At 45.6% G+C, this 24,687-nt stretch overlaps 1 protein-coding gene across 1 annotated transcript in view; it reads left to right on the forward strand.

Moving 5' to 3' along the window:
* Nucleotides 1-24,687, forward strand: part of LOC143998830 (interleukin-13 receptor subunit alpha-1-like) — a 206,710-nt gene that overhangs the window by 149,767 nt on the left and 32,256 nt on the right. Inside the window, exons 5-7 of the mRNA XM_077493980.1 lie at nucleotides 1,965-2,009; nucleotides 3,845-4,032; nucleotides 14,428-14,570. Of these exons, the coding sequence (XP_077350106.1) occupies nucleotides 1,965-2,009; nucleotides 3,845-4,032; nucleotides 14,428-14,570 (376 nt within the window). The remainder of the gene's footprint in view (nucleotides 1-1,964; nucleotides 2,010-3,844; nucleotides 4,033-14,427; nucleotides 14,571-24,687) is intronic.

Genomic DNA, 24,687 nt, shown 5'->3' on the forward strand with positions numbered 1-24,687 from the left:
TCCCTCTTGAGAAGAGACAATTAAGGGGGGATATGATCACCATGTGTAAATACATTAGTGGTCCATACAGTGAACTTGGTGTAGAGTTATTCAATTAAAAGTGGTTCTAATATGAAAACATTGTTTACCTTAAAGGATAAGTTCACCTTTCATAACATGGTACATGTTACATACATATTCAGGTGTAATATGTCAACATTTTTAAAAAACGCAGCCGCACAGGGCTCCACCCACCCGGCTGCGTCACTCATTCACAGTGCTCTGTGAATGGAAAACTACAAGGTCCGGCAGCCTTTGCGGCTATCTGCTTGTAATTTTGAATGAACTTCCATGGCACTGTGAGCGTCGTGGTAGTTTATTCATTCTTCCTGTCAGCATGTATCGGCCTTCTTGTACGATCTGCTGATTGCTGGTGCAATGCTTTACAGGCTTCTGCAACAATAAATAACAAATGCACATTTTTTTTTACCTGCAAAAAAAGTGCATTTACATTTTTTTTGTGAAAAGGTGAACTTATCCTTTAATGCACTCCATGTCTAAGGTATATGCGGGCACTTCCGCATTAAGGTATGAAACACCCAACTAGCTCTCTAACAAACACCCCGTTCCCCCCACCCCTAAACACTTACCTGGCTCCACTCACGATCCAGCGCTACCCCAGCTCCAGCTCCTCTCCACTTCCTGATCTCAGAGGAGACACAGGCAACAGCTGGATCCACTAGTGACATATTTAATGGGGGTGAGATATGTGTAATTAGGTGTAGATCTCACTAGTGGCATAGTTAATAGGGTGAGGTATATTTACTGGGGTGCAAATCTCACTAGTGACATGGTTGATGGGGGTGACATCTCACTAGTGACATGGTTGATGGGGGTGAAATCTCACTAGTGACATGGTTGATGGGGGTGAAATCTCACTAGTGACATGGTTAACGGAGCAGAGGTATGTGTATTGGGGTGTAGATATCACTAGTGACATAGTTAATGGGGGTGCTGGGGTGCCGGTCTAACTAGACATGGTTGATGGGGGTGACATTTCACTAGTGACAAGGGTAATGTAGGTGAGGCATGTATACTGGGGTGCAGATCTCACTAGTCACATAGTTAATGGGGGCGAGGTATCAGCATTGGGGTGCAGGTCTCATAACTCACATGGGTGATGGGGGTGACATCTCACTAGTGACATGGTTAACAGAGGAGTGGTATGTGTTTTGGGGTGCAGATCTCATTAGTGTAATGGTTAATGGGGGTGAGGTATGTGTACTGGGGTGCAGATATCATTAGAGACATGTTTAGTGGGGGTGAGTTATGTGTGCTGGGGTGCATATTTCACTAGTGATATAGTTAATGGGGGTGAGGTAAGTGTGTTGGGGTGCATATCTCATAGTGGTATAGTTAATGGGGGTGAGGTATGTGTGCTGGGGTGCATATCTCACTAGTGATATAGTTAATTGGGGTGAGGTATGTGTGTTGGGGTGCATATCTCACTAGTGATATAGTTAATGGGGGTGAGGTATGTGTGTTGGGGTGCAGATATCACTAGTGACAAGGTTTATGGGGGTGAGGTATGTGTACTGGGGTGCATATCTCTCTAGTGATATAGTTAATGGGGGTGAGGTATGTGTACTGTGGTGCAGATCTCACTAGTGACATGATTAACAGAGGTGAAGTATGTGTACTGAAAGGATAGATCTCATTACTGGCAGAGATATGGGAAACTACGGTATATGTGAGTGCTGGATTGTAGAAATATAAGTAATAATGATTATTCAACATATCCATTTGTTGACAAAAAAACAGCCCCTTTTTTATGTCTTTTTTTATTTAAAAAAAAAAAAAAAAATACTTTTTTTTCAGGTAACTGTACTTGGGAAATCATATGACTGGGTTAGAACCTATTTACTTCATTTCAAGCAAGAAGACTAAATGTTTGTAATTTCTTAACATCGGTTTTTGTTTTTTAGGGTAGAGGACACCTCAAATGAAAACAGACAGTATACACAGGCAGAGTAAGTTTTATTATAAATATAATTTAAATTCTAACAATTAGGTCCTCTTTTTTGCACCATTTTGGTCAGTTAAACATACCAATTAAAAATATAGTGTTTTTATATTTGTTGAACAAAACTGTGCTAAAAAAAAATCCTTGTTGATCCTGCCAAAAGTCAAAAACTGTGCAAGAGCCAGTCACTGTGCAGTCTTATCTCAAGCAGCCTTATCAAACCTGCATAGGTTACACCCCCCATGGTTTTCCCTACGTTATAGAGAAGAGGAGAAGGGGTGGTGTTCTGTAGTTTCAACACACTTTCTGTTCTTAGGAGTGTTACTGGCATGATCACTAGGTGAAACCAAAGGAAAAAAAACAAAAAACTTGAATGAGATAACTATAATGCAGTCACCACAATCCTGGGCATTATTTCAACCACTTCCTTACTGCGCTATAGCCAAATAATGGCTACAGCGTGGCTCTGTTGTTCCGGAACACCCATGGGTGACCTCCTGGAACCGTGCCTCTTGCGTGCCCCCATGGTTGTGCATCCGGCATGCTCTGTGATCACTGTGTTTTCTGGACACAACCAATCTCACATCATGGTAAAGGGCCAATCACAGCGCCCCTTTACCACGTGATCAGCTATGTCCAATCACAGCTGATCACAGTGTAAACAGACTTGACGGTTATCGGCAGTGCTTTACTCATGTGCTGTTACAGCGTGAGCAGAGGAGAGACGGTAACCAACAATTCTGACAGAAGACATGTACACAGATAATCAGGGCACTGATCATCAGTGCCTTGATTACTACTGCAGCTCCATCAGTGCTAATCAGTGCCTATCAATGGTGCCCATCAGTGTCCATCAATGCTGCCCACCAGTGCCACTTACTAGTCCTGCCTCTCAGTGCCCATCATTGCCACCCCTCAGTGCCCATCAGTGCCACTTATCAGTGCAGCCTCATCAGCGCCTCCTCATCTGTGCCACCTATCAGTGTACATCAGTGAAGGAGAAAAAAATTTTATTTGCAAAATTTTGTAATAGAAACTAAAAAAAATGTTTTTTTTTTTAAAAATTTGACTTTTTGGTTTGTTGAGCAAAAAACACAGTGGTGATTAAATACCACCATAAGAAAGCTCTATCTGTCTAAATTTTTTTTATAAAAAATGAATTTTGGTACAGTGTTGCTTGACAGTGCAATTGTCATTCAAAGTGCGACAATACTGAAAGCTGAAAATTGGCCTGGGCAGGAAGGGGGTACAAGTGCCCAGTAGGCAAGTGGTTAAAACAGCACGCAACACTACCCTCCATTACAACCTCAAGTAAACTTTATACCAAGCATCAGGCTGCCACATGACTGCTTATGAATAATAATGCAGCAGCCAACCAAACTGAATTGATGTGACAGCTTTTGTAGGGCCTATTTCCATCTTATACACATGCTAATGCCCATTAGGCTGCATGTTATAGTACATTGTGGGAAAGCACTATAACATGGCCTACGCACCAAATAGCACTAAAACATTTCAAGCCCCATTTTTAGCAATGCAGTCACCACAACACACGATAGTGCATTACTATGTATTGAAGTGGTGCTTTACACAGGTCCACTGTGGTGCCATTCAGATAGACATGGGGCCACTGAAAGATAGGAAAACTGATCAGAGGTTCCAAGTCCTGCTCTATGCCATTCAACCATGAGACAGAGACTGGAGTACAGTTTGGTAATGCTTGTTGGATTCCATGAGGAATTTAGGGATTGAAAAAAAAAAATTATTTTGTTTTTTATTTTGTCACGTTTTTAACAAAGTTTTTAAGTGTTATACTAAATATTAGTTGTTGTTTTTTTTCAGGTTATGGGACTTATTTGAAACTGGAAGGACCTGTGAACTTTTTTCCACTAATGATTTAAATACTGTTGGATGCCAATTCCTACTAAATTACATTACAATTACAAATCACAATCAGTTGGCAATGGTAGTTACAGATGCATCAAAAAGTATAAAGCCCTATATATATTATACACATGCTAATTATATAGGTAAGTTTGAAGACCATATGAAATGCTACATTAATAGTTCTGTAAATATAAGGAGACATTTTAAAAAGGAACCATTGAGTATGGAAATGTGGGAACTGTGTCCTGTTTCAAATGCTGTTTTATGCATTGACATTCCTTAGATCCAGTTTGTACAGACAGTATTGTCACTTGCTGACTTGGCACCATCCACAGGCAGCGTAACTCTTTAATAATACACAGACGTTTAATCCTGCAGTTTTACTTTAGCTAATTGCAGTATAGAGGTTGTTTTTCTAGTCTTTTTAAAGTGTTAGAAGATAATGACTTTGCTAAGCCCTGTCTCTGTGAATAACTAACATTGACTGAACATGGAAGTGGAGAGGGTCTAGCTAGGACCAAACTAACTAGCACTAGACAGGAGGGGTGAACATAGGGCGGTACCAAAATAACATAGTAAACAAGTTACTACATAACAATAACAACCTAATGCAGTTCAATACAAATCAAACAAATTACACAAAAGTGGAGCAGAACAAGCTGCCATAGCTGATTTGATCTTACATGGTATCTGATCTATCAATTCCCTCATCAATGCTAAATTTACCCCGTAAACTATTGTATTCTGACAGCTTGCACTCAAAGCTGTTAGCCCTTGTACACACGGTTGGAGATTCAGATGGAATGTTTCCTATTGGACCGTTCTGTCGGATATTCCGACTGTGTGTGGTCTGCATTGGACTGTTTCCGTTGGAATATCCGATGGACCAAGTTTTCCAACTTGCCGGTAAAATTTTCCGACAAAATGCTCCTATCGTACATACTCCGATCATGTGTAGCCTACTCCGACGGACAAAGTGCCACGCATGCTCAGATCAAATTCCTAGACCAAAGCTATTGGCTACTAGCCTGAACGTAGTCCCGTCGTAACGAAATAACGCCATCACGTTATGTACAATCGGATTTTCCGACAACTTAGTCCGACCGTGTGTATGCAACATCACTTCCGGACCTCTTCCGGAATTAATCCGTCGGAGTTTGGTTTGGTTGTTGGAATCCCCGACCGTGTGTACAAGGGCTAAGAGTATCTCAGGAGCGGCTGCATCTGTTTAGATTTCTCACTTTTCAGCCGATACATTTTTTCCAGCTACTTTGATTTTCAAGGCTCCTCACAGCTTGAATTTTGGTTGAAATTCACTTTGCGTATGGTCAGCTTAAAGGTCCCATCTCTGGGGCTTAGTTTTTTGGCTTGCTGAGGCTTTGAACTGAAACTAGCATGCAGAGCTGAACTGATTGCATGCTTTCTCAGTGACTTCCTAAGTAGTGAAAGCAGCAACAGACACCATGCCTTATATAAGAGTTATTGCTCATCTGTGGAGGAGTCCTCCAAACACCTGTACCAGATTTTGTTATATTTAGCTGGGCAACCTCTATGTGAATACAGCACTTTTTTATAGGGAAGTGTAACATTCACTGCCCTAATCTATTGCTGAACGGTAGGGGGATACTCTAATCCAAGACCGGGCTATTTGCATTCTGGCCATAAACAGAGACTCTTGCAAAAATCTATTTGAGTACTTTTCCTCTTTGGGGATGGAAAGGAGGACTAGTAAACATTGACGGGGGCATAGAGTTAGGGGAGAGCCAATGTGGTCCTAGAGGAATTTAACCACCTGCGACCAGTATTCTTGAAGATGAGGGCAAGTCCGCAGTAGGTGGTAAAATGTACCCCTGGGGTCCCCACACTTGGGGCAGGTTGGACTGTAGTTAGGTTAATATTTAAAGAGGTGAATCGGGGTAAAGTAAGACCTATGAAGGATATAGAGAAATCAGCCTCTTGGGGTTCTGACCAAGAACCACATCCACTAGGAATAGTGACTCCAATTTGGGAATGCAATCTCTGAATTGGGAATTAAGGGCATGATGTTGCTGGAGGTAGCGGAAAAACGTGCAATTAGGTAGGCCAAAATCATCTTTAAGGGCTTGGAATTACCTAACCATACCATTGTCCAGGACCTGTGAGAGAAACAAGACCCCCTTGGCAATCCAATGATTATGGTCAGGGACGGTAAGCAGTTTGGGCAATTGGGAATTGTCCCCCAATGGTGTGTGCATATAAAATGCAGGGGCCTTGGTGATATCCATGGCAAGCTACCATACCTTGCAGTGATGGAATTCCATATGGCATCTATTGTCCACATGTGGGGAACCCGTGGGTGCCACTTAGTAGAACCAGAGTAGAATACCAATCTCTATCTACTTGATTATAGTAGTAAAAATGGGACAGTTGTGAGGCAATATAGTAAAGGGCAAGCTCGGATAAGGCAGTACCACCCAGATAGACGGCATTTCAGTGCTTGCCATGAAAGTTTTTGACGGGAGGAGCCCCATACAAACGTATTAAGGATAGATTCCATAGATTTGAAGACACGGGAGGGAATGTATAAAGTGGCATGCCAGAACAGGTAGAGCAACTTGGGAAGGAGAATCATCTTTACCAAATTATTACAGCCCATAATTCCAAGGGGAAGTCGGGACCAGACCTGGGTCTTGGTTTTAAGAAGGTCAAACAGGGGCTCTAAGTTTAGGCCTATGTAGTCTGTGGGGATTCTCGAGCATTGCACACCCAGATATTTAATCTTGCTTGCTCTGACCAGGAGGAGTGCTGCTTGATCTGCCGTAGGGACATCTTCACCCAATGGAAGAATTTGGGATTTAGATCAGTTGAGCTGCAGTCCAGAGTATTCTCCAAACAGCTTTATCAACTGTAGAGCCGATGCAAGTGAAGGGGTGGCGTCCTCCATGTAGAGGAGCATATCGTCTGCATAGAGACTGAGGACCTCAGTCACCCATCCTATGAGGAGGCCTTTGATGTTTGGGTGTGCCCTAATGGCAATGGCGAGAGGTTCCATGGCTAGGGAATACAATAGAGGGGATATAAGGCAACCCTGGCGAGTGCCTCTAGATAGCACAAAGGAGTCCGAGAACCTACCATTGACTTGGATCCGGGCAATGGGGGGGGGGGGAGCTGGTAAAGAAGTTGGAGCCATTTGACAAACTTTGGGCCAAAGCCAAACCTGTGGAGACACTCCCACAGGTAGTTCCACTCCACAGAGTCAAACGCCTTGGCGGCGTCCAGGCTTACCACTACCCTGGATCCCATGGTGTCATGAGTGGCCTGAAGATTCCTATAGAGTCTGCCGGGATTAAATGCTGTGTTCTTATTAGGTATGAACCTGGTCTGGTCCGAATGTACTAAACTAAGTATCACTTTATTTAGCCGCAGGGTGAGAATTTTAGCAAGGATTTTGACGTAGGAGAGAGAGATAGGGCAGTGTGATTCTGGAAAGGGGGGGGGGGGGGTATTTTCCAGGTTTGGGTATTAGGACAATGAGAGCTTCACCCATGGATGTTGGGAATGTAGCATAGTTGAAGATATGGGTGTATAGGACTTCTAATTTGGGGATAAGGACCTCCTGAAATTGGCTATAAAACTCTTGGGGAAGACCGTCGGAGCCAGGTGTCTTGTAGGGTGGGAGGTGCGCCATTGCCTCTGCTATGCAATCTGTGGTAATAGGCACTTTTAGTTAGCCAGTTTGAAAGTGGGTGAGGGTAGGAAAGTCGATGTCCTGGAGGAACAGAGTCAATTCATCTTGTGTGTGACTAGCAATGGAGGTATATAGGTCAACCTGGACAGGGTCTGTGATCACAGTTCCCGAAGCTGACTGGAGCTGAATCACGACCAGGGGCCTATGATCAAGGTGGTCCACATAGGTGAGCAGTTTACCTGCGCGTTCGCCATTCTCGAAAATGCACTGCTTGCTAAAAAAAATTCCCTGTGTAGCCTTCTATCAAAGTGTAGTTGGTCAGTGAGTCTAGACTGCAAACGCACAAGGGAAGCATTAGTCGCAGAGGGGTCAGTGAGGTAAACTTGTTCGACATTCCTCGGGCCTGTTGTAGTACAAGTTTGGATGAGAATTTATGTCTATTAATGCGTGCGGAGAGGACCATGCAGGCATATAGCTTAAAAGCCTCCCACCACCCGACCAACGCCAAACTCAGATTGGTGCGAAAAAAATAGACCCTTTATCACGGGACAGCAATCAGGTCAGACATGATGGTGAACCAAAACGGGTTCAGCCGCCACATGCGGACCGAGGGGACTGAGGGTAAGCGTACAGTCACCCAGTACAGGGAGTGATCAGGGCGCACCTAACTCCAAACCCCACATCAAGGAGGTTGGGCATCAGGGCGGAGGAGATCAACAGCAGATCAATGCGGGACATGGCAGACTGTGAGGGAGTAAAGCAGGAGTAGGCTATTGTGGTTGGATGCTTGTGTCTCCAAGTGTCTATCATGGCGAACTCTGAAAGAAACCTCCCAAATCTGGTGAGGGATGGCTGGGATGACATCTGGGCAGAAGAGCTAAGTCTATCAAGGCTGGGTCAATTGTCATATTGAAATCTCCTATCCAGCTAGCGGAGCACTGTGGGATGTTTGGCCATGAAGGGTATTCTCTCCTTCAGAACAGCAAACTGAAGCAGAGGTGCGATATAAAATGCCATAAGGAGAACCTCCAAGCCACCCACGATGGCATAGAGAAAAAGAAAATGACTCTGCGGATCTGACTGCAGGTAGTGAAGTTGGAACTGCACTGATTTAGCGATCAAAATAGCTACTCCACGGAAATTAGAGGTATAGGGGGTGTGGTAGAGCCAGCCGACCCAGGGTTTTTTGAGCTCCATCTGCATCTGTCCTGTGATATGAGTGTCAACAAGGACAGAGACGTCCGCACGCAGAGATTGGAGGTAGGAAAGAACAGCAACGCGTTTGGGTTTAGCGCTTAGTCCACGCACATTCTATGTAACTAATTTAAGAGAAGCCATGACAGTTTCAGGGGTATCTGGGCATGCAGTTGGACCCACAGGGAACACCCTCCTATAGAGCAGTCAAACATTTCAAATACAGTGCAGAACAGCATGAAGTACAAAGAGAGCATTACATATGTAAGCGCGGCGGGTCTGTGCAAGCAGATGGCGGGGGTCAACGGCCTGCTAGTGCTGGTTGCACAGAAAGCCAAGGAGGGTAGTAAATAGCATGGTAGTTGTTTTACTTGATTTGTTATGTCCTCTGTATACTGGTAACCACTAGCCCTGCATTATTGGTGGTCAGCGTGCCCCTGTATGCTGGTGCTACACGCAGGGTGCAGGAGGATGCTACGTGCAGGGTACAGGATTAAGGAAAATGCTAAGTGTAGCGTGGAGGGTCCAGGAGGATGCAACGCGCAGGGTCCAGGAGGATGCAACGCGCAGGGTCCAGGAGGATGCAAAGCGCAGGGTCCAGGAGGATGCTAAGCACAGGGTTCAGAAGGATGCTATGTGCAGGGTTCAGGAGGATACTACGTGCAGGGTTCAGGAGGATACTACGTGCAGGGTTCAGGGGATACTACGCGCAGGGTTCAGGGGGATGCTATATGCAAGGTTCGGGAGGAGGCTACGTGCAGGTTTTAGGAGAATGCTATGTGCAGGATGCAGGGTTCAGGAGGATGCTACGTGCAGGGTTCAGGAGGATGCTACAGGCAGGGTTCATAAGGATGCTATGTGCAAGGTTCAGGAGAATGCTACATGCAGGGTTCAGGATTCAGGAGTATGCTACTTGCAGGGTTCAGGAGGATGCTACTTGCAGGGTTCAGGAGGATGCTACTTGCAGGGTTCAGGGGGATGCTACATGCAGAGTTTAGGAGGATGCTAAATGCAAGGTTCAGTAGGATGATATGTGCAGGGTTCAGGGTTCATGAAGATGCTAAGTGTAGAGTGGAGGGTTCAGGAGGATGCTACGCGCAGGGTTCAGGAGGATGCTACACGCAGGGTCCAGGAGGATGCAAGGTGCAGGGTTCAGGAGGATGCAATGCGCAGGGTTCAGGAGGATGCAATGCGCAGGGTTCAGGAGGATGCAACACACAGAGTTCAGGAGGATACAACACGCAGGGTTCAGGAAGATACAACATGCAGGGTTCAGGGGGATGCTATATGCAAGGTTCAGGAGGAGGCTACGTGCAGGTTTTAGGAGAATGCTATGTGCAGGATGCAGGGTTCAGGAGGATGCTACGTGCAGGGTGCAGGGTTCAGGAAGATGCTACATGCAGGGTGCAGGGTTCAGGAAGATGCTAAGTGCAGGGTTCATAAGGATGCTATGTGCAAGAATAACACTAAGGCCGCGTACACACGCGGGGACTGTTCGCCCAACTTTGTTCGTCAAACAGTTTGAGCGGACAGTCCGCTCAAAATTAGCATGGACGGACTTGGCCACACACGACGAACGAACAGTCCGCTGAAACTTGCGCGATGACGTGAACGGCACGTACGACGGGACTAGAAATACGACGTCCAATACACTGCAATGCAACCTTCGCCGTGTAAATCCTTTCTGAGCATGCGCGGAACTTAGTTTGACGAACAAGCCTACACACGGGCGGACTGTCCGCTCAAACTAAGTTTCAGCGGACAGTTTTACGGAATTTCCGAAAAACTTTGTTCGTCAGACTGTCCGCTGAAGCCCACACACGAGCGGACTGTCCGCCGAAACACTGTTCAGCGGACAAAGTTGAGCGAACAGTCCCCGCGTGTGTACGCGGCCTTAGGGACAAAATCCTTTTTCAGTCTTATCTTGTATTGTGATACCAGCAATGTTTATATCAAAGATAAGGGAAGCAAATGGGTGGATGGACAGACAGAACACACAGAAATCCAGCATTCTTTTCTCCCTGTCAGGCCGCGTACACACGCAGGGACTGTTCGCCCAACTTTGTCCGCTGAACAGTGTTTCGGCAAACAGTCCGCTCGTGTGTGGGCTTTCAGCGGACAGTTTCAGCGAACAGTCCGCTGAACAAGGTTTTTCGGAAATTCCGAAAAACTGTCCGCTGAAACCTTGTTTCAGCGAACAGTCCCCTCGTGTGTAGGCTTGTTCGTCAAACTAAGTTCCGCGCATGCTCAGAAAGGATTTACACGCCGAAAGTTATAATGCAGTGTATAGGACGTCGTATTTTGCGTCCCGTCGTACGTGCCGTTCACGTCATCGCGCACGGTTTCAGCAAACTGTTCGTCCGTCTTGTGTGGCCATGTCCGTCCATGCTAATTTTGAGCGGACTGTTTGCCGAAACTGTTTGACGGACAAAGTTGGACGAACAGTCCCCGCGTGTGTACGCGGCCTCAGAGTCTTTGTAAAAGCCATGAGCCTTGTGATGGCAGACGGTAATGTAGGAAGTGTGTGCTCTGTCTGCCCCATGGAGGAGCTTTACTAAAAGCTTTGCTGGTGTCAGAATACAGCCTGGATGGTGTTGTTCTCTGGAGCTGCCCTATTAACTTCCACTACGCCACCCTGCAGAATGCAGGTGCTCTTCATGCTGGCAGAAGCTGTTCCTCTCTCTCTTTAGACCAAGTGTAGGGAAAACTCACTGACTGCAGCCAGGAGCTGGAGAATCTCTCTGTTCTATTCCATCCCCTGTAGTGTAGCAGGCTGGGCTGAGCTGTGCGCTCTCTCCTCTCCCTCTAATCTAGCTGCCAACATGTCCTTTCCTCTGCACATCTCAGAACTCAAAGAAGGCAGGCTGGAAAAAGGGGCGGGCTCAGCACTTTCCTATTGGCTGAGAAGGCAGCAAAGTGATTGTATATCTGCCTGCCAGTGTTCTGTCAAAAACTGTCCGGCCATCGGATAGTGTCCGCCCCGTACTGCGCAGTAGACTTGTGCACAACGGAATATGTCACTTAGATTCGGTTTGTTGTCATTGGTAAAATACATCATTTTGTTATATTCGTTATGTTACGTTAATACGTTTTCGGATAATTCGTTATTATTCGTAGAGTGTCGAATTCATTCGTTCGTATTAGTTGAAATTCGCTATTTATGTATGTATAGACATCGGTGATAATGATTCGTAGTTTGGAAAGTCGTTTGTTTATTGAATCTTTTAACACACACAATGACAACGTCTCTTCTCCTCAAATACAATACAACAAACTTCTAACTCAGTTCTCAGGAATGCACTTTGCCAGTAATCCATCCTCCGGCACAAAATTAATTAGCTGATTGGACTATAAGATTTACTTTGAGCTGACCTGTTTCATTAGATCTTTAAAGAATTACCGAATCATGTCGAATTCATTCGTTATATTTCTTTCGTATTCGTTGTAATTCGTTGTTTTTTTATTCGGACATTCGGATGCATCCGAATGTCCGAAAGATGCAAAAATCGGCCGAATTTCGATTCATTACGAAGCGAAATTGCACAAGTCTACTGCGCAGGCATAGCTACGGAGGAGAAGGAGACTCTGAAAGTCTCTGAAGAAGAATGGCGCCTGCGCACTGAGTCCAGGTGCAAGCCCCACCATCCAAGTGGACGTACAGAAGCACATAGTAACAGGGCCCCTCACAGGCTCACTTCGCTCGCCACGATTCTGGCACAGCCTCGCTTCGCTCGGCTATTTTTTATTCTAGCTCTGTGTCCACTTGGATGGTGGGGCTTGAACCTGGACTCACTGCTCAGGCGCCGTTTATCTTCAGAGATGTTCGGCTTCTCCTTGTCCTCCGTACTGCGCAAGCACAGTACAGGGCGGACACTATCCGATGGGAGATACCATTGGACACATCACCGGGTCTAGCTAAAGATTACCGGCTTATGCGGCAGGAGCCGCTGTATCCCTCCACAGGAAAAAAAGAGTCCCCAGCTTCCTGGCATCAGTACAGGATTTACAGGTGGAATAGAATTTTTAAAAACACTGACACATACAAGAACTGGTATGTGAATTTTGAGGGTGCTTAAAGAATTTGTGATGGTGCTTGAGCACCCCCAAGCTCCTATCTGGCTCTTATTCCTGAATCCGGGGACAAAACCGGAGACAGACTTGGTCCGGGGACAGTGTCCTGAGTCTGGGTACTGTCCCTACAAACCAGGGACATCTGGTCACCCTAATATAAACAGCTAAATACATAATACAAATGAATATAAGTGACCTATTTCAGACAAGGGATTTGTATATACATTCAGACATTCCTGTAATTAGAACACCTCTGCCACACTACATAACCAGGAGGATGACTCCATTATTCCCTCTATTCCCTACTTCAGGTTTACAGTTTATTTTCCTCATACCTGCTTATTGGACAGATGAGATCTTTCTAGTTTGTTGTCTAGTTTCTGGCTTGGACACAGAGAGGTGATGTCCGAGAAAAAATCCAGCAGTGCGGCCGGCTGCTCCTGTAGGCGATCAAAGAACACTCTTTGATCGACTCTATGGCCTTGGAGGACCAGAGCGATGTCATGACGTTACTTCTTGTCCAGGCTGAAAGAAAATAATTTTTTTTTTTTTTGTAAAGCGAAGAATAGCTTTTGCGTCTTTTTGACCAGAGATTTCTCCATAAAGAGGACCTGTCATCCTTATTTCTATCACAAGGGATGTTTACAGTCCTTATTATTGGAATAAAAGTGATAAAAAAAATCAAAATAAAAGGGACAGCATAAAAAAAAAAAAAAAATTCTGCTGTTAGGGCACGCATATGTAAACGGTATTCAAATCACACATGTGAGGTATTGCCGTGAACATTAAAGCAAGAGCAATAATTCTAGTGCTAGACCTCTGTAACTCTAAAACGTTTGTCACCATTCCACAAGTGTGCGCAATTTTAAACCACGACATGTTAGGTATCTAATTACTCAGCATAACATCATCTTTCACAATATGCAAATTGGGGTAACTATTGCATTTTTTTATTTTTTATTCATTAGTGAATTTTTTTACAAAATACCATGACATAAAAAAGTGCAATGACCGCCATTTTATTTCCTAGGGTCTCTGTTAAAAAAAGAAAAATGTATAATGTTTGGGGGTTACGTAATTTTCTAGCAAAAAATACTAATTAAACTTGTAAACAAAAAGTGCCAGAAAAAGCCTGGGCGCAAGTCCTTTGACAACAAAACCTGGAAGCCAAATGGTTTCTATGCAGAATTGCACCAGACCCACTGTCTCTACAAAGCCGCCCCCTCCCACTTCTAGCGTTAACCCTCAACTCCTTTCTCTCTGTATCTGGTGATAAGAGCCAACACTTCCAGGTATGGAGGTCCTTGTGACCTCCTCTATGACAGTGCTTAGATCTAGAAGCCAGTCATTACACCCAAGCAGAGTCAAATGGCTAGAGGGAGTGACATCACTACTGCTCCGGGATTCTGACACCAGTAATTTAAGGGCTGGGTGTGTGTTGCCAAGGGAATGCAGGTAAGGTGAGTACATGGGGATCAAAGGGCCTTTTGCATGGTCACCTGGGTGACAGTGCATGCACAAGGTGAAAGAGTCTCTTGAAATAATTTTTTAATCATTTATTTCAGTTAAGATTTACAGCTATAAAGATTAATTTTTTTTTTTTTAGCAAAATTTAAACCTCCAACAATAATTCAGGCAAACAGGACTTCACATAATATATATGTGAGCTGGAATAAATCACAAGATACTGAGGAGACAGAATATGAATTATTGCTCACATCAGCCAATGGGCATACAGAATCATATAATGTAAGTATAATGCCTTTACAACAAATTTATTACATTGACTGGATTCTAGAGGTTACCGCAAACATTACGACTCATCAATTAGTTGCTAGAGGTCACAGCAACAAATTTCTGCTAACTGATTGGTTGCTAGAGGCTACTTCACATCCTCATCGCTCACAGACTGCTTGCCAGAAGTTACATGTTTACCGTTCACTCATTGGTTGCTAGATGTTACATGCTTACTGCTCACTCGGTTGCTAGATGTTACATGCTTACCACTCACTGATTGGTTGCTAGAGGTTACATGTATACCACTCACTGACTGGTTGCTAGAGGTTACTGCACATTATTACTGCTCAGTGATTGGTTGCTAGAGGTTACTGTGCATCATCTCCTTACTGCCTGCACACCATGGACTGGAGAGGTGAGGGGACCCGCCAATAGAATTCAGGTTCCTGGGTTTTGTAACACTTTAACCACCTTCAGACCGGACCATTTTGCTGGTAAATGACCAGAGGTCTTTTTACAATTTGGCACTGCGCTGCTTTAACTGCTAATTGCGCGGTCATGCAATGTTGTACCCAAACAAAATTTGCGTCCTTTTCTTCCCACAAATAGAGCTTTCTTTTGATGGTATTTGATTGCCTCTGCGATTTTTATTTTTTGCGATATAAACGTAAAAAGACCGCAAATTTTGAAAAAAAATGATATTTTCTACTTTTTGTTATTAGAAAAATCCAATAAACTCAATTTTAGTCATACATTTAGGCCAAAATGTATTCAGCCACATGTCTTTGGTAAAAAAAAAGTCAATAATTGTATATTTATTGGTTTGCGCAAAAGTTGTCACATCTACAAACTAAGGTACGTTTTCTGGAATTTACGCAGCTTTTAGTTTACGACTGCCTATCTCATTTCTTGAGGTGCTAAAATGGCAGGGCAGTACAAACCCCCCCCAAATGACCCCATTTTGGAAAGTAGACACCCTGAGGAAATTGATAAGTGGCATGTTGAGCCCATTGAATATTTTATTTTTTTGCCTCAAGCGATTGAATAATGACAAAAAAATTTTTATTTTTTTTTTTTACACAAAGTTGTCACTAAATGATATATTGCTCACACATGCTATGGGCATATGTGAAATGACACCCCAAAATAAATTCTGCTGCTTCTCCTGAGTATGGGGATACCACATATGTGGGACTTTTTGGGAGCCTAGCCGCGTACGGGGCCCCGAAAACCAAGCACCGCCTTCAGGCTTTCTAAGGGCGTAAATTTTTGATTTCACGCCTCACTACCTATTACAGTTTTGAAGGCCATAAAATGCCAAGATGGCACAAAACCCCCACAAATGACCCCATTTTAGAAAGTAGACACCCCAAGCTATTTGCTGAGAGGCATGTTGAGTCCATGGAATATTTTATATTTTGCCACAAGTTGCGGGAATATTACAAACTTTTTTTTTTTTTTTCCACAAAGTTGTCACTAAATGATATATTGCTCACACATGCCATGGGCATATGTGAAATGACACCCCAAAATAAATTCTGCTGCTTCTCCTGAGTACGGGGATACCACATATGTGGGACTTTTTGGGAGCCTAGCCGCGTACGGGGCCCCGAAAGCCAAGAACCGCCTTCAGGTTTTCTAAGGGCGTAAATATTTGACTTCACTCCTCACTACCTATTACAGTTTTGAAGGCCATAAAATGCCAAGATGGCACAAAACCCCCACAAATGACCCCATTTTAGAAAGTAGACACCCCAAGCTATTTGCTGAGAGGCATGTTGAGTCCATGGAATATTTTATATTTTGCCACAAGTTGCGGGAAAATTACAAACTTTAATTTTTTTTTATTTTTTTCACAAAGTTGTCACTAAATGATATATTGCTCACGCATGCCATGGGCATATGTGAAATGACACCCCAAAATAAATTCTGCTGCTTCTCCTGAGTACGGGGATACCACATATGTGGGACTTTTTGGGAGCCTAGCCGCGTACGGGGCCCCGAAAACCAAGCACCGCCTTCAGGCTTTCTAAGGGCGTTACAGTTTTGAAGGCCATAAAATGCCAAGATGGCACAAACCCCCCCCAAATGACCCAATTTTGGAAAGTAGACACCCCTAAATTTAGGGGTACACTAGTGAGACTAGGTAATAAATGGCGGGTGCCCTGAAACTATAAAATAAAAAAAATTAACCAATCAGCGTCACCTGTAACAGTTATATGGTGATCACTGGTGAAAGGGTTAACTAGGGGGCAATCAGGGGGCTTTATGCGGTAGTATATGGGGGTCCCTGGCGCTATAAAAAGCTGCGGCGAACCTAAATACCTACCTGCCTAACTAGCGTCACCTGTGACACTAATACAGCGATCAGAAAAACGATCGCTTATTAGGCTGGGTTCACACTGGAGCGATGCGGGAACGCCACGAATGCGCGGCGGGTTCCCGCATCGCATGCCTCCCGGCGGCAGTTCACACTGCCCTATGCGAACTGCTGGGAGTGTCAGTGAAATGTTAATGACACCCCCAGATCAGTTCGCATATCGCAGTGCGATCTGCAAACTCGGATCGCATGGTGTGAACACCCATGCGATCCGATTCTGCTGCGGACCAAAAAAAGGGTCCCGTGCGAGTTTGCGGCGGGTGCGGCGGGTGCGACACGAATTCAGCCATACTATCTGTATGGCTGAACTCGAATCGCACAGAGATCGGATGTGATTTGCACTGCAGTGCGGTGCGAATCACATCCGTTCTCATAAACCGCTGCAATGTGAACCCAGCCTTAGTGACACTGGCGACGGGGGTGATCACGGGGTTAAACCTTTATTGGGGGGGGTTAGGGGGGTACCTTAGAACTAAAGGGGGCTAACCCTAACTGCCCTAACAGTTATTACAGTCACAAATGACACCCGCCGGGTGATCAGGGGGTTAAACCTTTATTAGGTAATAAATGGCGGGTGCCCTGAAACTATAAAAAAATAACTAACCAACCAGCGTCACCTGTAACAGTTATATGGTGATCACTGGTGAAAGGGTTAACTAGGGGGCAATCAGGGGGCTTTATGCGGTAGTATATGGGGGTCCCTGGCACTATAAAAAGCTGCGGCGAACCTAAATACCTACCTGCCTAACTAGCGTCACCTGTGACACTAATACGGCGATCAGAAAAATGATCGCTTATTAGGCTGGGTTCACACTGGAGCGATGCGGGAACGCCACGAATCCGCGGCGGGTTCCCGCATCGCATGCCTCCCGGCGGCAGTTCACACTGCCCTATGCGAACTGCTGGGAGTGTCAGTGAAATGTTACTGACACCCCCAGATCAGTTCGCATATCGCAGTGCGATCTGCAAACTCGGATCGCATGGTGTGAACACCCATGCGATCCGATTCTGCTGCGGGCCAAAAAAAGGGTCCCGTGCGAATTTGCGGCGGGTGCGGCGGGTGTGGCGGGTGCGGCGAATGGCTGAACTCGAATCGCACAGAGATCTGATGTGATTTGCACTGCAGTGCGGTGCGAATCACATTCGTTCTCATAAACCGCTGCAATGTGAACCCTGCCTTAGTGACACTGGCGACGGGGGGTGATCACGGGGTTAAACCTTTATTGGGGGGGTTAGGGGGCACATTAGAACTAAAGGGGGCTAACCCTAACTGCCCTAACAGTTATTACAGTCACAAATGACACCAATGCAAAAAAAAAAGAAAAAAAAAAGCAATTGGTGTCACTGTGACTGGGGGGGCAGGGGTAATTGGGGGGTGATCGGGGGGTAAAGGGGGGGTGTGAGTGTGCCTGGCATGTTCTACTGTGTAGTGTAGTGCTTGTGCAACTCACCGATGCTCTCTCCTCGGTGCCGGAACGAAAACTACCGACACGGAGGAGAGAATACATCACTTCCTCTCCTGTGTTTACATTACAGGAGAGGAAGTGATGTCACCGGACAATTTCATTCGCCGGGAGCGATCGCGAGGGGGTGGCCATGAATGAATGGCCGTCCCCTCATCCGGGATCGCTCCCGAACGAATACCGACCGCCGCAGGCACCGGGCGGGGGCCCGATCGGGCCCCCGACCCGCGGGAGGCAAGGGACGTACATGTAAGCCCTTATGCCTGCCCGTGCCATTCTGCCGACGTACATCGGCGTGCGGCGGTCGGCAAGTGGTTAAACCCAAAAGCAAACATTTATTATATTACAGCTTACCAGTTCTTGTGATGGCTGCCCTAGCTTGCTTCTTTAAGCTTTCTTTCCTCTATTTCATCTGGTGATCCAGCCAGTCTGCTGATTTTTAAAAGAACAAGGTCTTTGCCAGATATGTCAACTTGTCACTATGTCAAACAGAAAGAAGAAAGTCTTAAAAAAAAAAAAAGAAAACAAATCCAGTCATTAGTGCAATATATTACATTTTTGGTTCTAGCCACATTGTAGGTGGGTTTGAAATGGGGGTTTCAACTGAACTCGCACAATTTCAAACCCCCATTTTATTGTGAGTTTGGGGGCGATTTGAAAAACATTTGGGCGGGTTCATGCACAATTGTCTATTAAAATTGTCCCAGAAGTCGCCAAAAGTAGTGCAGGAACTACTTTTTGGAATCGGTGAAACGGCCCAAAGTCAGACGGTGGCTTTGACAGCAATAGGCTGCCATTTGGCATGCGATTTGACATGTCAAATTATCCCGATGTGAATGGGGCTTAATACCACTTTAAAGAGGAACTGCAGTCTGCTCACATAATTTGTAATAAAAACATTTTTGCCGATCTGAAGCTTCCCTCCAACTGGCTGAGCTGCACCTTGACTCTTCCAAGCCCCAGGGCCATTGCTTCTCCTCCTGGCCGAAAAGGAAGTGGGTTCTAGGACTCCTTGGCCAATCAGGTCTCAGGACCATTCTAACATCAGAAAGTTATATCTATACGATACTATACAGAGAGTAAATTTTATATTGAGCATATCAGCATTTTTCTAGGTAAATATATTTCTAAAAGTGCTATTGTCATGAAATTTTCACCACGACGTCAGTAACAACCCATGTGCACGCCAATGTATGTCCTATTTTTGAAGAGGGATATCTTGGTAACGGCAGCAGCTGCTGCCACAACTGAGATATCCATCTCTTCAGGCGCCGGTCGTCTGTACGATAACGGTTCGCCGCGAGATCACCGCTATCGGCGGCGGGAGAGGTGCCACCCCCCCTCCCGCACCTTCTGCCGCTTATTGAAGCCGCCGGTAGCGGCGGAGGCGATCGGGTCCTGTTCCTAGCTGGGTATGGAGACGAGTGAGGCTAAGATGGCCCCCACTCGTCTCTATACCATAGGAGGGCGGAAGCAATGTCAAAATGTCACTTCTGCCCATACCTCTTAAAGGTATATTTTTTTTAAATGTCATTTATTCTTTTTTTTTTTTTTGCATTTTAGTCCAAATATGAGATCTGAGGACTTTTTGACCCCAGATCTCATACGTGAGTAGCGCCTGCATATGAAAACGGTGGTCAAACCACACATGTAAGGTATCGCCGCGATCGGTAGAGTGAGAGCAATAATTCTAGCCCTAGACCTCCTCTGTAACGCAAAAAATGCAACCTATAGAATTTTTTAAATGTCGCTAATGGAGATTTTTGAGGCTAAAAGTTTGACGCCATTCCACGAGTGGGCGCAATTTTGAAGTGTGACATGTTGGGTATCAATTTACTCGGCGTACCATTATCTTTCACAATATAAAAGAATTGGGCTAATTTTACTGTTGTATTATTTTTTTATTCAAAAAAGTGAATTTTTTCCAAAAAAAAGTGCGCTTGTAAGACCGCTGTGCAAATACGCCCGGAATACGCCCGGAGAAAAGTCTGCTCATTTCGAGCGGTTATCCAGGTAGGCGGGGCACGCGATGGAGACGTCGCGGGCCCCGCCGCCTGGTATGGACTTAAAGGGGATCCCCAACGCCGGAAAAAAACGGCGTGGGGGTGCCCCCCAAGTCCACAACAGACCCTTGTCCGAGCACGCTACCCGGCCGGCCAGGAAAGGGGGGCGAGCGAGCGCCCCCCCCCTCCTGAGCCGTACCAGGCCGCGTGCCCTCAACATGGGGGGTGCCTTGGGGAAGGGGGGGCCGCGCGGCCCCCCCACCCCAAAGCACCTTGTCCCCATGTTGATGAGGACAAGGGCCTCTTCCCGACAACCCTGGCCGTTGGTTGTCGGGGTCTGCGGGCGGGGGGCTTATAGCTCTTTTACAGGCGGTGGCCCGGTCTTCTGTCGCCGCTGTCGCCGCCGCCTTCCGTTCTTCTTCTTCTTCTTCTTCTCCAGGAGATGTTGCCACGACGATCTCTCCGGCCGGAATGCCAGAGCCGCGCTGCGCGGCCACTTATATAGTGACAATGGGGCGGTGTCACATGGTATATGTCACATGGGACAACCCGCTCCTCTCACTGAGCTCTGTAGTGTGTAATTTCAGCTATCTGCTCCGTTTTCTGACATCTCAGACAAGCTCTGGACTTTTAACGGACATAGAGGAGAGAACACCCTAGTTAAACAGGTACAACTTATGTAGGAGGATTTGTTTCATCTCTGTATCACCTGAGGCTGGTCAAGTCACTGGGTATATGTGAGGTTTTACAACCACTTTAACCACTTGACCACTGGACACTTAAACACCCTTAATAACCAGACCAATTTTCAGCTTTCGGTGTTCTCACATTTTGAATGACAATTACTCAGTCATGCAACACTGGACCTATATGAAATTTTTGTCCTTTTTTTCACACAAATGGAGCTTTCTTCTGGTGGTATTTAATCACCGCTGGGTTTTTTATTTTTTGTGCTATAAAAGAAAAAATACAGAAAATTCTGTAAAAAAAAAATGAATTTTTCTTTGTTTCTCTTATAAAATTTAGCAGATTAGTAATTTTTTCTTCATAAATTTTGGCCAAAATTTATACTACTACATATCTTTGGTAAAAATAAGTACAAATTGGTGGATATTATTTGGTCTTTGTGAAAGTTCTAGAGTCCACAAGCTATGGTGCCAATATCTGAAAATTGATCACACCTGAAGTTCTGACGGCCTATTTCAATTCTTGAGACCCTAACATGCCAGAAAAGTACAAATACCCCCAAATGACCCCTTTTTGGAAAGAAGACATTCCAAGGTATTTAGTAAGAGGCATGATGAGTTTTTTGAAGTTGTCATTTTTTCCCACAATTCTTTGCAAAATCAAGATTTTTTTTTTACTTTTTTTTTCCACAAAATTGTCATATTATCAGTTTATTTCTCACACACAGCATATGCATACCACAAATTACACCCCAAAACACATTCTGCTATTACTCCCGAGTACGGCAATACCACATGTGTGAGACTTTTACACAGTGTGGCCACATACAGATGCCCAACATGCAGGGAGCGCCATCAGGCGTTCTGGAGCACCCAGGACAATTCTGACATTTCTCTCCTACATGTAAAAATCATCATTTATTTGCTAGAAAATTACATAGAATCCCAAAACATTATATATGTTTTTTTAGCAAACACCCTGGAGAATACAATGGTGGCAACTTTTTATCTCGCACGGTATTTGCGCAGCAATTTTTTGAATGCTTTTTTTTTGGAAAAAAAACTGTTTTTTGCTTAAAAAAAAACACAGTAAAGTTAGCCCAATTTTTGCATAATGTGAAAGATGAAGTTACGCTGAGTAAATAGATACCTAACATGTCACTCTTCAAAATTGCACACGCTCGTGGAATGGCACCAAACGTTGCTACTTAAAAATCCCCAAAGGCGACGATTTAATTTTTTTTACTGGTTATATGTTTTGAGTTACAGAGGAGGTCTAGGGCTAGAATTATTGCTCTCGCTCTAATGTTCACAGCGATACATCACATGTGTGGTTTGAACCCCGTTTTCATTTGTGGGCGGGACTTACGTATGCATTCGCTTCTGCATGCGAGCACATGGGGACAGGGGCGCTTTAAAAAAAAAAAATTATTGTTTATTTTACTTTATTTATTTTAGTTTGACATTTTTTTCCCCAAAAATAAATTTGTTGATCACTTTTATTCCTATTACAAGGAATGTAAACATCCCTTGTAATAGGAATATGGCATGTCAGGTCCTCTTTACAGTGAGATATGGGGTCAATAAGACCCCACATCTCACCTCTAAGCTGGGAAGCCTGAAAAAAAAAAAAAGATTCTGGCTTTGATCGTATTGGCGAGTCGGTAGAAGCATGGTATGGCTGGGTATCTCAGAGTATGGCGTTGCAGAGTATTGTGTTGCAGAGCATTGCAGGGTATTGGAGGGTGTTGCAGAGCATTGCAGAGTGTTGCAGGGTATTGGCGGGTGTTGCAGAGCATTGCAGAGTGTTGCAGGGTATTGGTGGGTGTTGCAGAGCATTGCAGAGTGCTGCAGGGTATTGGCGGGTGTTGCAGAGCATTGCAGAGTGTTGCAGGGTATTGGCGGGTGTTGCGGAGCATTGCAGAGTGTTGCAGGGCATTGCAGATAGTTGCAGGGCATTGCAGAGTGTTGCAGGGCATTGCAGAGTGTTGCAGGGTATTGCAGAGTGTTGCAGGGTAATGGCAGGTGTTGCAGAGCATTGCAGAGTGTTGCAGGGCATTGCAGAGTGTTGCAGGGCATTGCAGAGTGTTGCAGGGTATTGGCAGGTGTTGCAGAGCATTGCAGTGTTGCAGGGTATTTGCGGGTGTTGCAGAGCATTGCAGAGTGTTGCAGGGCATTGGTGGGTGTTGCAGAGCATTGCAGAGTGTTGCAGGGTATTGGCGGGTGTTGCAGAGAATTGCAGAGTGTTGCAGGGTATTGTAGAGTGTTTCAGGGTATTGCAGAGTGTTGCAGGGTATTGGCGGGTGTTGCAGAGCATTGCAGAGTGTTGCAGGGTATTGACGGGTGTTACAGACTATTGCAGAGTGTTGCAGGGTATTGCAGAGTGTTGCAGGGTATTGCAGGGTATTGCAGAGTGTTGCAGGGTATTGCAGGGTATTGCAGAGTATTGCAGAGTAATGGCAGGGTATTGCAGAGTGTTGCAGAGTATTGCAGAGTAATGGCAGGGTATTGCAGAGTATTAGCTGGCATTGCAGAGTATTGCAGGGAATTAGGGGGTTAATTTTCGGTGAGCAGCGATGTGGGCACTGCAGATGCAGCCCACAGCGCTGCTGACACCGATCTCTTCCCCCTCCGCTGTACCGATCGGCACAGAGAGGGGGAGGGAGGAACCGACGCCGGTGTGTTTACAAGTGATCCCTCCGTCATTTGAAGGAGTGATCACGTGGTAAACGGCCGCGATGAGCGGCCGTTTACCGTGATCCGTGATGCGCCGGGTCCTGTGGACCCGGCGGTCACGGATGCTCTCGAGTGCGCGCCCCGGGGGGGTCATATGACGTCCTCCCAGAGTTAAACAACCGCCCTGCAGCCGTCATTTGGCTATGGGCCGGTTGTTAAAGCGGAGGTCCACCCTAAAGTGGACCTTCCGCTCATTGGAATCCTCCCCCCCTCCGGCGCCACAATTGGCACCTTTCAGGGGGGAGGGGGGTGCAGGTACCTGTACAGTACAGGTATCTGCACCCACTTCCGGGATAGCTCTCTGCGGAAAGGGGCGTGGATTACGCCCCTTTCTGAAAGTCCCCTGCTGCCTGCTGGGAAACACACAGATCCCAGAGGCAGCGGGTCCATCCTTATTGCGCAGCGCGACTCGCGCATGCGCAGTAGGGAACCGGGAAATGAAGCCGAAAGGCTCCACTTCCTGATTCCCATACCCAAGATGGCGGCAGCAGCACCCGAGAGACGATCGAGAGATCGGCTTCGGGTGCCGGCATCGCGGGCGTGCTGGACAGGTAAGTGTCACTATTTTAAAAGTCAGCAGCTGCAGTATTTGTAGCTGCTGGCTTTTAAAAAAAAAAAAAAAAAAACGCGGACTCCCGGCGGACTCCCGGCGGACTCCCGCTTTAAGTGGTTAAAGTGGTTGTAAACCCTCCAATACAACTTTAGATCATTGAAACCTCTGCATGCTGGATCATCAGTATTCATGAGCTTCCTTTCCGAACGGCACAGATGGAAGTCTCATGATGCTTCTCTGATCATCTCCTTCCTGCTTCTCCCCATTGTGACAGAATAAGACGTCACACAGAGCAGCAATTGAGATAG

Source organism: Lithobates pipiens, unplaced genomic scaffold (genome assembly GCF_037356315.1).
Source record: "Lithobates pipiens isolate NorthernLeopardFrog02 unplaced genomic scaffold, aLitPip1_a1.2 Scaffold_1, whole genome shotgun sequence".
Classification (NCBI taxonomy): Eukaryota; Metazoa; Chordata; class Amphibia; order Anura; family Ranidae; genus Lithobates; species Lithobates pipiens.